The sequence below is a fragment of the Brugia malayi genome, assembly GCF_000002995.4.
Source record: "Brugia malayi strain FR3 genome assembly, contig: Bm_v4_Chr2_contig_001, whole genome shotgun sequence".
NCBI classification, from domain to species: domain Eukaryota; kingdom Metazoa; phylum Nematoda; class Chromadorea; order Rhabditida; family Onchocercidae; genus Brugia; species Brugia malayi.
In genome coordinates this window covers 12,504,005-12,520,589 of record NW_025062476.1, presented here as the reverse complement: position 1 = coordinate 12,520,589, position 16,585 = coordinate 12,504,005, and the positions used below count along the sequence as shown (strand labels likewise).

Below are 16,585 nucleotides of genomic sequence, written 5' to 3'. Positions count from 1 at the left end.
AAAGTTTAATTTTGGAAAGAATCATATATCTAGAGTTATTGATATTATTTTTCGGAAACATATATTCATGTCTCTGTCTAAAATCTACTTTTTTTTTTTTTTTTTTTTTTTTTTTTTTGTTTATACAAAGCAGAGTTACTTCTGGCATCTTTTTTTCGATATTCGCTGTGTTGGAATTTGACTAGCTTTTAATGGAAATTTTTGAAATTAATTCGATTGCAGATTTTTTGTTCGCATAAGTTTCCTTACAAATGTGCACTTGAAAAAAAAAGAGAATGACTTTAGATGACTACTTAAACTTTTTACACATTGCTAAATGTTCCTATAAATTTTTTCTCCCATGAATTTATGAAAACAAAACTTTTTTGGATGCGAGTGTAATTTATACTAGTCTATAAGTATATAAATGAGTTCCTCTTTATAGTTCCCTTTTTCAGCTTGTTGAGAACAAGTTGTGCATTTTGTCGATTTTTTTATTTGTAGATTTTTATTCTGATCATTTTTCCGTTCACTTTTATTTTGTGTGAGGAATAAAATTTATATTGTGCTTTATATTTTATATTGTGAGCAAAGATCAGTGATAAACTATTCGTAATCATTGGTAAATGAAGAATTATGTTTGATGTTTAAAAGAGTGAGACAAGGACGTTTATGGATAGGAAAATTTTTCCTAGCTTGATTTTATTACTGTTCTATTTAATTCGCTAAATGACCCTTATGACATATTCCGCGAGAATATTTAATTATTTGTAACTTAGACCTAGCATGATATCAGAGCGATGATTGGACAGTGGTGATGTTTGAATTGTATTTTTTTTTTTTTTTAGAGGAGATCAGTAGTAGACCGATGTCACAGTTATACTGATTGATCAATTAATTGTAGTATGCGATTTTAATGGTTAATTCATTATTGGTCAGTAAATTGCACATTTATTTCTTTTAAAACTTCTCCTTAGCTAGTTGTGTTTGTGTATCAAATTTTAACTTAAGCATTGAATTTTTATTCTATGGGTCAAAAAAATTTTCTTATTTAATTGTACCAGTGATTTTCAAATTAGCCGTTATTTGTTATGTTATAGTGTTTAGCAATAAGAGAAACTGACAAAATTATTATCATTGATCAATCAATCACTGAAATCATGAATTTTTAGAACTGTTTACATAAAAACCTGTTTTTATATGAAAAAAAAAAAAAAAAAGGAAAAATCTATTTTTAATGAAACAATGCAATGATAATCAATGTGAAAGGATGACATAAAATTAGTGTCTTGTAAAAATGAATTTGTTTTAAAATCGTAAAATTAAAACAATTCTCAATAAACTGTACAAATTGAGAGCGCATAGTATTTCATTTAATTGCTATTGCTATTATTTAATTGAAATAGCTATCTAATTAATTAATATTACCTAGAAAAAAAAATTATTAACAAATAATGTTCTATTTTTAAAATAATTATGAAATTTATAATGTTTAGCATTTGATACAAAGATTTCCTAAATAAATTTAAATTAAATGAGATAGATGTTACAATTTTGATTTTGTGAATATTTTATTTAAAATATTAAATTAATTCATTGATTACATATGATAACATTATCAAATTAAAAAATAAAAATTAAAAACTACTACAATACATAACTGTTACTGTTTTCTAATGATTGAAATAAAATTCCAGTTTTTGTTAGTATTTTTGTTAGCTTTTTTTAAAAACAACAAAACTATAAAATTTGCTCTTTTCTGTTTTGATAATGCTTAAAATATTATCATGTTATCTTAACTCTGAACAATAACTGATTACTAGTATTATAATTATACTTATTATTATTATTATTATTTTTATTATTATTATTATCATTACTGTTTCTTATTTCTCTTTTTTTCTTTATTGAGAATTTTCAAATAAGCATATAAATTCATTCATTTCATCGTATTTTAATAAAGTGACAAAAAAAGGATAGACAAGATAATAAATTGAGAAGAAAAAAGGAATTCAAAAAAAAAGAAGAGAAAGCCAAAAAAATAAAAAAAGCAAAAAGAAAATTAGATAGACAGATGAAAAGTCAAAAAAAGAAGATGGAAGAAAAATAGCTTTTCTTTTTTTTTTTTTGCTGATAAGCAGTGTAAATTATTCATAACGTTTTTTTTTTTTTGTGAAATAAATTTCATTGCAAAATATTGAAATTAAAATTTTACTTGAAAATAATTCATATAATTGAAAGAAATGAAAAAAAATTTTTTTTTTCCTTTTAAAATAATTTTGTTTGCTCTTTTTTTTCTCTTATTCAAAAACATTTTGCATATTTTTTAGTGAAAAAAATAAAAAAGAAATTAATATTTAAATTTAGGTATGAATTTATTAAAATGTAATAATGTTTTGGTTACGATAAATTAAGGCAAAAGGAATATAATTTAGTGTATGAATATTTTTGAATAATAAATTAAGAGTAAAAAATAAACTTATTCCATGAAGATAATAATTAATCTTCTTTCTATTTAAGCAATGAAAGAAACGAACTATTATTTATTGCTGCTTTTTGATTATTTAAGCATTTAATTCAATTATGAGTTAATCTAATTCATTGAATTTGATAAAATAATTTTTTTTTTTTTTTTTTTTGCTTTCTGCTTTTTGATAAAATATAATTTAAAATATATATATAAACACATATTTATGTTTATATGAAATGACAGGTTAAAAAGGAAAAAAAATTTTTTTTTTTTTTTTGAAATGACAAATGCTAATTTGAAATTTATTTACCATTTTACAAAAGGACAAAGAATTGTATGTGAGTTAGTGAAAAAGTTCAATTATATAATATACTCATTTCAGTTTTTTTTTTTTTTTTTTTGGAATTTTTTCATTTTGTTAAGAAATAAAATGAAATTCGCTCATTACTATTGTTGACATCGATTGCCTTCCTTTTTTTTTTCTTTTTTTTTTTTAAAACACAAACACTGAAAACCTTTTTCAAACATACACAAATACACATACACACATACATACACATACACATACATACATACACATACACATACATACATACATACATACACACACACATATATAATTTACAAACATTCTTTCCATCTACTTTTTTTCCTTTTTAAAAATTTTCATCTACCCACTCATTTCCCCTCCTCTCATCCTATTCCTATGACAGTTATGCGTAAAAGTAACTTCCGATTCTTTCAGTTGCTGGCGCAAATTGCCTTCTATCTCATAACCTTTCCCACCCATTTCCTGTCATCTCGCGGGTATATTCGTCCAATCAGCTCATCCAAACAAAATTACCAATAAATATTTATAAAATGATAAACAATATTTTATCAGTAATTGAAAAATTCTTTTTTTTTTTTTTTGCTTTATCATTTGCTATCAATAGAAATATTAGAAAAATTTTTCATTTATGAGTAATACATGATTAAAGAGGAAATATTAAAAATTTTTTATTAAATAAGTAATAGTAATAATAATAATAATCTCTAATGAGTTTGCAAAAATTTAAATTAAAAATGATTTTAGTGTTTATTTTGATTAGTAATTTCATCTTTTCTCTTTTACTTGTCAGTTAAAAATTTTCAATTTCTTTTCTCTTTCTTATTTTTTTTTTTTTTTTTTGAATTCAATGTTTTCTTGATTAGCATTCTATTTATAGAAATATAAATGCAAGCAAATTAACTCATTTATAATATACTCTTATGAGAGTTTAGTTTTTCATCTTCCTTTTTCTCTCTCTCCCTCCCTCTCTCTCTTCTTTTTTCTACTATTGTACAATTGAACGATTTGTTTATCATAATATATTAACTCTTATCAAATAAATGAGATATTTAAAATTTAATTTCTCTTATTTTGTATGATAAGAACCATTTGGAATTTTAAAAAATTCAAAATAAATGAGTTCTTTAAAATTTATTTTTTTTTTTTTATTTCTGGAATTTTTCTAAATTGTAAGTGGAAAAGAAATGAAAGAAATTAAATTTCAAATATCATATTTATTCAAATTTTTTTTTTAATTTTAAATCATTATTTTTGATTAAAATTAATATCTTCAAATTAAAATTCTTAATGAGGCATATTTTAGAAAATGTAGAGTATTTATAAATTTAAATGAAACATCTTTTCCCTTTTTTTTTTGCTTTTATTTTCTTTTAAAGGTCGATAGATTAACGATAATTTTAATTTGTAACTTATCATTGCAAAATTACAGCAATAAATCAAACCAGATGTGATGACGCTACTTACGTCACATTCCGATCAAATTCAATCCACCACCACTCCAAAGTAACAATTTTTTTTTTTTTTTTTTTTAAATTGAAATACTTGATATTTAGTGAAAATGAATAAATTTTTAAATTTCCCCTTCTTTTTCTCTCTTTTTGTTTGTCCCTTCTCTCTCTCTTTTCCCCTCTTTCTTCTCTTTTTTCTTCCTCTCTCTCTCTCTCTCTCCTACGTTTTATCAGTATTTTATTTTAGCATTGATCAAAAAAGAAATTAAATTTCTTAAATTGTTTTTTTTTTTTCATTTTTAAACCATTATTGATTATTAAATAAACTTTATTTTCTCTTTTATCAATATAAATTTTATCTTATCCTTTTCCTAATTCATTTATCATATCATATGAAATATGTTTTTTTAAGAACTATAATATGGTAAATTTATTTTCAAAAAAAAAAAAAAAAAGGTTAAACAATTGAGGATTTCAACAAGATCAGTACTGATCAATGAGAAAACAGAAGATGTAGAAGAAAATATCACTAATCATGATAATGATAAGAAAGAAGAAGATGAAGAATGTGGTGATGCATTACTGGATGGTTATCCGGTTGATCTGGAATTTCATCATGCCGTACATCAACGAACGGAAAGTTTTCGTGCATTTTTCCGACGTTAGTTTTAACTCAAATTATCATTATCATTTTACTATTAAATGATTATCTTTCTATATAATTATGTAAAAAATTTATTTCTAATCATTTTATCAATTGCTTTTTTTTTTTATTTTTAAAATTTTAAAATTTTCTTATCTTATATTATCAGATACATATTTATTTTAAATTTTCAAGCTTACATAAAATAAATTTGAAAATAAGTAAAACAAAATTATTTCTTCATTTTACATATGAAAATTAAAAAAAAAAAAAAGCGAAAGGTATTTGAAAATGTTCAAGAAAAAAAAACAAAAAAAAAGCGATAATAAATGGATGTTATTATTATTACTGGGAAAAGTTTACTGTTATTTTCATTTTATTTATTCATTTGTTAAACATTCTCCATTAAAATGATAAAACTACTCAGGCAAAAGTTAAAATTAAAATAAATTTTCATTAAAAAAACTTTTAGTGAAAAGTTCAAAATTAAGAAAGTTTAAAGTTTAAATAAAGAAATTAAATGCACATAATAAGAGGATAATTTAATATGTCCTACTTGAAAAATGTTACATCCGAAAAATTAATTAACAGAAATATTTTTTCAAATGAAATTTAATTAGAAAATTTTAAATTTTACATTTTATTGGATGAAAAAATTTTATTATAAAACATTTTTATTTACACATTAAAAGAAAAAAAAAAAAGATGATAAAGCTATATATTTTTCTATTTCTGGTTAATTCTGTTTCCCAAAAGTTATTATCCATTCAGTTACCATTTATGAAAAAATTTTTTTATACCAAGAAAAAGGGAAAGAAAAGGGATGAAAAGAAAAATGAGCATTTCTTTATTTGAAATTATGCTAATAATGTTGCCAATATATTATATATAACAGAATTCCGGTTAATTCCGGTCATATTCGACCAACTGAAAATCGAATATTACTCATATTAAATGCTAGCAAAATAGTATAATGAAATAACAGAATATAATTTGAAATAACATAATATAAGTATTGAATATTTGCAAGAATGTTAATTATATTTAAAATTTGATTAGGCCATCAAAATAACACGAGCAATATTAAAAATTTAAAAAAAAAAAAATAATAAAATAGTATAAAAAAAAAAAAGAAAAAAAAAATGAAATAAAATGATTTAATGGTTTATTTTATGGATATATATTTCAGGTCAATCAATTATAAACAGTTGTATTCGTAGTGATGAAATTTAATTTAGATATAAAAAAGTATCATCTATTGATTAAAGACATATGTTTATTGATTTATTTCTTGTATTTAATTGAAAATGAACTTTTACTGCATTGATATTTGTAATGAAATGAAATGGATTAACTTGTTATAAAAACTATTATTGATAACATAATAATTAAAAGAAAATTTCGAGTTGAAATTTCAAATTTTAAAGGACAACTAAAAAATGTTGTGCATTTCTTTGTGGAAGATTGGTTTTTATCAGCTGTGCTTGGTATTGTTACAGCAGCTTTATCAATTGCAATGGATATAAGTATTGAATATTTGCAAGAATGTTAGTTATTTCATTTATTGATATTAATTATAAGTAAAATTACTTTTTTTTCAATCGTTTTTTTTTTCTTTCTCGTCTTTATTAAATGAAACATTTTATATTTTATTAATTGATTAACTAATTAGCATTTTATGCTCACTAATTGATTAATTAATCAATTTATTGCTTCAAATTTAATTGAAAAATACAATAATAGTTTGTAAATAGCAAAGAGAAGATAAAACAATATTTGTCAAAGCAAAATATATAGTTGAACAAACAGATTTGCATTTATAATATTTTCATCAAACAAAACGAAAGTTGATATTTGGGGAAAGTTAAGAGAAAAAAAAGGAGAAAGGAAAAAACGAGAAATTTTTCTGAAAATGAAAGACTAAAGAATTTTGCCTTTTTTTTCTCAAAAAAAAAAGAATGGTCGAAAAAAAATTATTGCATATGTTTGAAAAATTTGGTGCAAGTTTTTGTTAATTTATTTGCTAATTGCAGTAAATTTCTACAATTTGACAGTGAATTTCTAACGATAAAAAATTGAATTAAATTTTATAATTTTACGTTATATTTCAGCATAATTTAATACATTTACCATTGATACAGAAATTATGATTTAAATTTTTCATCGTATGATAACGAAAGAAAAAGCAAAATAAAACAAATCAAATCAAAAACAAAAAAAACTTCTCTATATGATCATGAAGTTTGAAAATAATTCGCTTACTGTAATTCAAAACGTAAGCTATCTGACAAGACCACCTCATGCATACGGTCGGGGTCATCTCCTGCATACTCTCAAGATAACTTTATATATGTTGTCAGGATCGCCTAATGCAAATTATCAAGATGACCTTATGCATATTATCACGATCACTATGTATACTGTCAAGGTCACTCACTTTGTGCATACTGTAAGGATGACATTATGCATATTGTCAGGATTGTCTGAATTTATACTGCCAAGGTGATATTATGCATACTGTATGTTCATATGCATATTGTGGGGGTTACCTTTTGCATACTGTATGTTCGTATGCATACTGTCAGGTTACCTTGTGCATACTGTATAACCATATGCATATTGGCAGGGTTACCTTGTGCATACTGTATAACCGTATTCATATTGGCAGATTCACCTTGTGCATACCGTCAGGGTTACCTTGTGCATACTGTATAACCATATGCATATTGGCAGAGTCACCTTGTGCATACTGTATGTTCATGTGCATACTGTTAGGGTTACCTTGTGCATACTGTCAAAATCATTTTACACATACAATAAAAGCAAAAAAAAAATGGTTGGCGTTATTCTAGATCGTGTAGTATTGTATGAATATACTATAAACAATTATCACTATTACATGGCGCTTATCTCATGGATAGCTTATATTACCTTACTGACCGGTGCATCTGCTTTATTTTGCCAATGTATTGCAAAGCAAGCTATTGGTCAGTAATTATTTACATTTATAATACAATTATTCAATGCTTTGAAAACATAAATTTAAAAAATTTTTTTAAATTTCATTTTTTTTTCCTGCAAAAAGCTTTTATTAATTTATGTTTTAGGATCTGGTATTCCGGAATTAAAAGTTATAATGTGTGGTTTTAAAATGAAAAATTATTTATCATTGCAAACAATGATTGGAAAAATTTTTGGTTTAACACTTGCGCTTGGTAGTGGGCTTCCGGTTGGTAAAGAGGTTCAAATTTTACTCTTTATTATTTACATAGCTTCTATATTATTTTTTTTTTTTTTTGCAATGTTACATTTAAAATTGTGAAGTTCGAAACTTTTAAAATAAATTATTTCCGACAAAAGAAGATGTCAAGAAAATATAAAATGTAACAATGTTTTACTTTTTTTACTTATTAATTCATAATTTGTTTGTTCATTTCAAATAATTAATTATTTAATTAACTGCTTTTTCTCAATTATTCACTTACCTTTTTTTTAAATATATTTTTGTTCTCATTGATGACCATTTCATTTGCTAGAAATTCTTTACTGTTTTGAATTTTTTTTTTTTTTTCAGGGACCATTTGTACATATAGGAGCAATTGTCGCATCACTTTTAACACGAATTACTTCCGCGTGCCGATATCAAGCATTTTTCTCAAGTGAAGGTCGTGAAATGCAAATGCTTTCATCAGGTTGTGCGGTCGGTATTGCTTGCACATTTTCAGCACCAGCCGGTGGTACATTTTTTCTTTAAACATTCGTTTATCAATGATAAATAAAACATAGTTGAAATATGAGGAAAATAATAACAAATAACTGGTGTAATGTTCAAAAGTGATTGAATAAATTTGAAATTAAATTATATTATAATCAAAAAAAAAAAAAAAAAAAACATAATTTTTAGCTAAATCAAATTAAATCATATTTAAAATGTGAAATTTAAGTAAATTAAATTAAACATACTTCATAATTTCTTATATATAATTTGATATATGTAATAATATTTTTTTTTTTTATTTATAATAATGTCTTTATACACAATAGGTTTTTTTTTTTATAATTTGAAAACAAACTAAAAATTGTATCTTAATATAAAATTTAGCAAAATTAACATATTTAAACTTAAAATTTAATTAAATAAAATTAAACATGTATACTAAAGGAATATTTTTACAGCAGTATTGTATGGCATCGAATCAACATCACGATTTTTTGCTGTTCGAAATTATTGGCGTGCCTTTTTTGCAACCACATGTAGCGCACTTATTTTTCGTTTTGCTAATGCTGCTATTATACCACCAGAAATTGGTTTGCATTTTAAATTTATTGTACAATTTTTTTTTTTTTAAATATGAAAATTATATTTGTACAATAAATGATTTTAAAAAATTTTGCAAATTTACACATTTTATTTTAAATCTATTCAAAAAAAAAAAATAAATAAATTTAATAATTGTAAACACGAAGAAAAATGTAATTTAGAGAGAAATATATTATTATTACATTCGTATTTTTCATTTATCATTATAATTTCATATAATATTATTTCAATCATTTTATATTTATCATTTATAATATTAGTTAACATTTCAGTCATACAATATTATTTAAATCAATGATTAGCAATTAATCTTTTATGTGAATATAAATTATGCCAATGTCAATTTTATTTTATATTTTTAGCGATGTTTTAGAGATAAAATTTTAGAGTTGAAATAAAAAATTTGCTTATTTTAATCAAAAAAAAATGTTTGTTCTATTTGAAGTTTCAAATGGATACTTTTTAAAATTTCATTTGAAATGAAATTTTACATCATTCATATTTCAGCAGGTACTATAACAGCATATTATCAAACTTATTTCCCAAGTTCGGTATTTGTTGTGGAAGAATTGCCAATATTTGCACTTATTGGGTATAAATATATAAATATATGTTAATTTATTTCATCATTTATTTAAATTGAAATTTAAAATAATTAAACTTTAAGAATTAACCCAAAAAAAATTTTTTTTTTAATTTCTTACCAACAACTAACTAAATGATTGCTGCTACTTTTATAGTAAAATATTTTTTTTTATCAATTTTTAAATCATATCAAATTGATTTATATGTTAGAATTATTTAGCAAAGATTTTTTTCATCCATATTTTTCATGAAATTTCTTAGCATTAAACTTTATTTTGCTATTAATTTTTTTTTCTTTCATTTTTAGTGTAATTTCGGGTTTATTTGGTGCATTATTCGTATTTATACATAAACGAATTGCTATATTCAGGGAGAATAATCGCTTATATTTGTATATTTTTGGGAAAAAGTATGTTTATTTATCGTTTATTTCAATTTTATTTTTTTTACTTTATTTTTCAAATATTTTTTTTTCAAAAATTATACAATTTCTTATTATTTCTAGTCCATTATTTTTTACACTCTTCATGGCAGCTATCGTTGGTATAGTTACATGTCCGGATGGTACCGGGCAATACTTTGCTGGAAAAGTAAGTATAATTTTTGTGTAATTTATTGCTAATTATAAATACAGTATTTGAAATCTATTAATTTAAACATATTACTTAAACAATTACTATATTACTACATTATTTTAAACAATTACTTTATCATATATTTTCCACAATAAGCAAATAAGAATTATTGTAATTCATTTCAAAAAAGAAAAAAAAGATTATAATGTCATTCATTATTATTTTAAATATATTTATTATATATATGAAATGAAATATATGAAATAAAATATCAATTAGTATTTAAATAGGAAATGAATTTTATAAGTTATATAAATTCTTTGTATTTCTATTAACATACATATATTTATATATACAAATACCATTTAATTTATTTCTTTTTTTTTTACCTTTCTCTTCTTGTTTACTATTTGTTTTATTCATTTTTGCTTTTCATATCAAAATTCTTCTCCTTTTTTTCTAATAATTGTTTTACTATATATTAATTTTATTTTAATTTAATTTAATTTTATTTCAATTTATTTTTTTTATAGTTTACATTTCGTGAAACATTAGCAGATTTTATTGCAAATTGCACATTTATATTATCAAATAAAACAGCCGAAGGTTGCTCGAAGGAACGATTGGAACGTTGGATTGGAATAAATCATGAATTTAGTGCCTTAAGCAGTCTCGCAATTTATTTTTGTGTTTATGTAAGTTTTCCTCCTTTTTTTTTTTTTTTTTACTTTATTTTATTTTATTTTTTGTTGCTGTTTTTTATTTAACAAATAAATTTATTAATAACTTTTACAAAATAATTTTTCAATAATATGGAAAAAAAAATATTTGGCGAAAGTTTTTTTTTTTTTTTCCAAAAAAAGAAAAATAGATCAACAATGGTTTTTTTTTTTATTGATTTTTAACAAATAAATTTATAAGCAAATTTCGTAAAGGCTGTTCAAGATTAAATTTTAATGATTTTTTTTTTTTTCAAGAAAAAAATATTTCATGAAAGTTTTTTTTTTTAAAAAAAAAAAAATCAGTAATGGTAAATCAATAATCATTGATTCTACTATTTTGATCATACATTTGTCCTCTCCTTTTTTTTCTTTACTACTTCTTTTTTAAGACTAATTTTTAAATTTTAGTTTTTTTTTTTTTTTTTTTTTTGTAGAGTTATTTGTACAATAACGATTAGCAAATAATGCAAATCTTTTGAGTAATTCAACAATAGTATATAAGTACAAAAGTAATCACTAAAAAATATAAATTCGAAAATAATCATATAAATTGAATTTAAATGCTCACTTTTTTCTTCCTTCTATATATATAAAATATATAAATATAATATGAAATTTATTTCATTTTAAAAATTGACAAAAAAAAAGAAAAAGAAGCAAAAAATACACAAATAAAATGTTATTTAAAATTTTAAATTAAAAAAAAAAAATTTTTTTTAAATGAAAATGAAAAACTTTTCATATGATTCAATTAATATAGAAATAAATGCTTGTAAAAATTGATTAATTTACACTAAAAAATTTAAAAATAATTATTAACAATAAAAACGATAAGTGAATAGAATGGTTGTGTAAGCTATTTAGCAATTCAGTTTGTCCTCGTTGCAATATGCATATCATTGGCGGTACCAGCTGGTATCTTTGTACCATCTTTTGTTATTGGTGCATGTGGTGGTCGTTTAATTGGTGAAATAATGGCACTATTATATCCTCAAGGATTACGAGGTCCTGATGGTCCACAAATTTTTCCAGGACTTTATGCTGTTGTTGGTTGGTTTTTTTTTTTTTTTTTTTTTTTAATTTTTCTCATTCACAATAATGTTTTTTGTAGGAAGATGAAATTTTCTTTTTGTAATTTTTTAAATTTAAGAAATGTTATTGTAATTTGTATAATATTATTATGAAGGAATAATTTTATTCATTAATTATTAATCAATAATTAGAGCAAGTAGGTGAATTTTTTTTTTTTAACTTTTTACAATTAATAACAGTACTTTTAAATTTTAGCCAATTATTTTCCTTATTGTAGGAGCAGCAGCTTATACAGGATCGGTAACACATTCACTTTCAATTGCAGTTATTGTATGCGAAACAACGGGTCAACTATCACCTTTATTACCAGTACTGGTGTGTGTTGTTGATTTTACATTTTTAATTGTTGATTAATTTTTTCAAATCATCAATTTAATCTCTTACCTTTCTAATATTTAAATTTTATATTTTTGGATGTGGTTTTTATAGTTAATGACTAATAATAATAATAATAATAATAATAGCAATGACAGTAATAATAACAATAAGAATAGTCATAATAATAATAACAATAATACTAATGATAACAACAACAAAAATAATAATAGTAATGGTAATAATAATAGATAACAATAATAATGATAATAATAATAATAGTCGTGATAATATTAATGATAATAATAACAATAAACTTATATTTTGCTTACTTGTTGTTGTCACATATTTATTATTATCATATGTATTTATGGAATGCTAAAAAAAAAGAAAACTAATGGAATTGTTTAATTTATTCGTTCTATTTTTTCATTCATTTTTTCTATAATGCAGCAAAATTGTTTAAATTTTTGAATTTTTTATCCTCAAAATTAAACGAATACTTTTTTTTTCTTTTTTTCAGATTGCTCTAATGATTGGTAATGCAATAAGTAGTTTTCTACAACCATCAATTTATGAAAGTATGATTGAAATTAAAAATTTGCCACATTTAGCTGATTTACCTCCTTCTCGGATTAGGTAATTTTACTTTCAAATTTTATTAAAGATTTGTTATATATCAATTTTAGCTTTTCATAAAATAAAATGAACAAAACAATGAAAAATTCATAATGTTATTTATTAATTATTATTTTTTTCTTACATAATCTTTTGTATTCATAATTCTTTTTTTTTTTTGAAAATTTGAATAGACTGAAAATGAGGAGGAGAATTATTATTTTATTTTAAAGTAGTAAAATACTAAATAATTGTTGAGATTGTTAATATAAAACTAAACAATAATACATTAACTTTTTCTTTTTTTTGTTATGATTTTAAATTAAAATTTAATTTTTATTGTTCATTTAAAATTTTTTTAGTGTTCATAAATTAAAAGTTGAAAATATAATGATTCATGATGTGCTATGTATAACAAAATCTACAACATATGGTGAACTCAGGGAACTTTTACTAGCAACACCACATTTGCGCTCATATCCACTTATTACTGATTCCAGTAAGTTTTTAATCAGAAATTAAATTCAAATAAATTTTTACACCTATTACTTTTTTTAATTATATTACCTTAATAAAATTATAATATGATTATAACAAAGAATGTAATAAATGATTATTTGATTTTCTTTTTCTTTCTGTATTACATTAATTTTGTTAAAATTAGCAGTTTATCATGATTTGTGTTTATTGAAAATACATTGAATCATTAGTAATTAATTTTAGTTGATTAAATTTGATAATAAATATTTGAAATTAGAATTCAGTAAAAGATATAATTTTTTTCTTATAAAATAACCTTTTCATAATTTTTCTTAATTTTTTTTTTTTTCTTAGTAAGACTTAATAAGATAATCGTTATTTTAATTTATTATTTACTATGCTACAATATTTACCACACTATTAAATTTATTTTTGACTAAATAAAAATTAAAATATTGTGATTAATAATTAAAATATTATAATTAATAATTTTAGGAACAAAAATTTTGCTTGGTTCAGTAGCACGAAAATATTTGAATTATTTATTGTACGAAAAATTAGGCCCAGATTCAATGATTGATCGACGACGAATTAATACTACGTCTGATTTATTAAATCATATACGACGAAATTCACGATTAAGTAATAATAATTTATTAACGGATCGTAATATTAGTGGTAATACATTGCTTGCTAATAGTCCATTACATGAGGATCGTCGTGGAGGTAATTATAAAGTAATTTATTTTATGATAAGATCAGGAAGATTAAAGAATGTTAGAAAGTGTAGGTGATGACAAGAAGAATGATAAGAAAGATTAAAAAATGTTTTTTATGATAAGAATGATTTGAAAAATGTTTGAAAGTATAAATGAGATATAAAATAAGTTAAAATATTATTTCTTATCATTTATGTCCGTTTTATTATAGAAAAAAATGCTAGCAAAATTCTTTTTTTTTTCTCTTTATTTCATTTCTAGTAATTGACAGAAAATAGAATATAATATTGATGTATTTGTTAAAATAAAAATTTTTCTTTTTTTAATTTACATTTTATTTCATTTTGCAGATAGTCCATTAGCACCGTTACTTCAGCGTCAAACTGATGTTGACAGTCATGTGAGTTTCTGGTCGTACTTATTTTTTTTCAATTTAAATTAATTACTATTTTAACTAATTAATTTACAAGTTTAATGTTAGAAAAAGAAATTATAAAAGTTAGTTTAAAATAATTTGCAATAATTTGATGAAATGAATAAAGATAGATGGGAATTCTTCTTGAAAATTCATATATTAATTAAGTTATTTCGAATGATTTTTATTTCATTTAAGGCGTACTTTTAAATAAATGCTTTGAAAAGATAACAAATAAAATTATCATTTAAAATTGATAAGTGTGAAATCAAAGAAAAAAATTATGTATTAGTGCTATCAGAAACAAAATTATAGTAAAATTTATTTTTTATCAATTCATAAAATTATCATTTTATTAATAGTTTCATAAATGAGTCATTGAAATTTGTGTCATTTTAGGTGACAAATTTAAGTGTCCGTCAACGTGCCTATATTTTGCAGCATCCTATTAATTTGGATGAAATTGCAATCGATCCAGCGCCATTTCAACTTGTCCTTGGTACATCATTATATCGAGTAAGTAAACATCAATGAATTACTTTTTTAAATTTTCACTTTTTTCTTTTAGGTATTAAATAATCAAATATTATATTAGATATTAGATAATAAAATATTATTAGATAATTAAATATATTAAATAATCAAATACTTTAATTTTAGTAAGTTTCTTTTTATAGCAATTTTTTATAACAATATAAGTAAATAGTTGCTAAATTTAATGAAAAATTAACGAAACTTCAGCTTCTTTTAAAAAAAAAAAAGACATTTGATATATGTATCTAATGTAGTATTTGATTATTTAATACCTGCAATTTATTAATTTCAATTTGAAATCATTTAAAATTACGATAATAACGATTTTCAAAGTTTTCGTTATCTCATTATTTCAGGTGCATACATTATTCTCATTACTTGGTCTTAATCATGCTTATATTACAAATCGTGGAAAGCTTATGGGTGTAATTTCAATCAAAGAAGTTTGTTCTCCTTTTTCTTTCTTCTTTTTTTTTTTTTTTTAATTTTATGCCATTTTTTGAAAGAATTAAAAATTTTGAAAGTTTTCTAGAACAAAGAAAAAAAAAGAAAATTCTTTCCAAAAAATAAAAATTTAAATTATTTGTGCTATAAAATTATTTTTTTTTTTTAAATATTATCAAAACAACTTTTTTTTTTTCTTTTAGCTTCGTAATGCTCTTGCAAATATATATAGTCGTGGTGCTATTCCAACTTATTCAGTGCGCAAAAGTACTGTGACATCACCGCATAGATTATTAATTGATAATGGTATTATACAGCGAATGGTAACAACAGTTGCTACTCAAACATTATCAGAAGATCAGATTATCAGTGATGTAAATTTGGAATGTTAAATCATCAAATATTAGTAAAATAATTAATTCGAAAATTTCATTCTAATTAATTCTTATTAAATAACAAAATAAGCTGTAAGCTATAAATGAAAATTATCAAATAAAAAATAGGAAAAGATTTGAATGAATAAGTATAAGTAAAAAATGAAGCTAATATAGAATAAAGTAAAATAAAATATGACAGATTAATTATATTAAAGTATAATAAAAGTTAAAATTTGAATATTATATTTACTATAATAAATTTCTGTTGGAAAAAGAAAAAAACATTCTTACAACAAATGTTTTTTATTTTTTAAAAAAATTTTATTTAAAAAAAAAAGTAAGAAAAAAATTTTATACCTCAAAATTTACCTCATTAATGATATCTCATATATTAGTTAATATTATCGGTGCTTTTTTCTTTTTAGATTGAAATTAAATAAACTGTTGAAGCATTTTAATATATTTTTTTTAGTGTAAATAAAAATGTAAACTTTAACATTTTAATTGCCTTGCATTT

At 21.9% G+C, this 16,585-nt stretch overlaps 1 protein-coding gene across 1 annotated transcript; it reads left to right on the top strand.

Moving 5' to 3' along the window:
* Positions 1–4,230: 4,230 nt before the first annotated feature.
* Bma-clh-1 (Clc-type chloride channel protein, putative) lies at positions 4,231–16,083 on the top strand (the record flags this gene model as incomplete). The annotated part of the gene is made up of 20 exons (XM_043079356.1): positions 4,231–4,283; positions 4,699–4,889; positions 6,299–6,418; positions 7,724–7,858; positions 7,979–8,112; positions 8,446–8,608; positions 9,048–9,179; positions 9,700–9,784; positions 10,085–10,186; positions 10,283–10,367; positions 10,886–11,047; positions 11,947–12,124; positions 12,384–12,481; positions 13,005–13,120; positions 13,462–13,598; positions 14,075–14,305; positions 14,649–14,698; positions 15,113–15,229; positions 15,604–15,690; positions 15,895–16,083. 20 exons carry the CDS (start codon positions 4,231–4,233, stop codon positions 16,081–16,083), a joined length of 2,565 nt encoding a protein of 854 aa, XP_042935290.1.
* Positions 16,084–16,585: the final 502 nt, after the last annotated feature.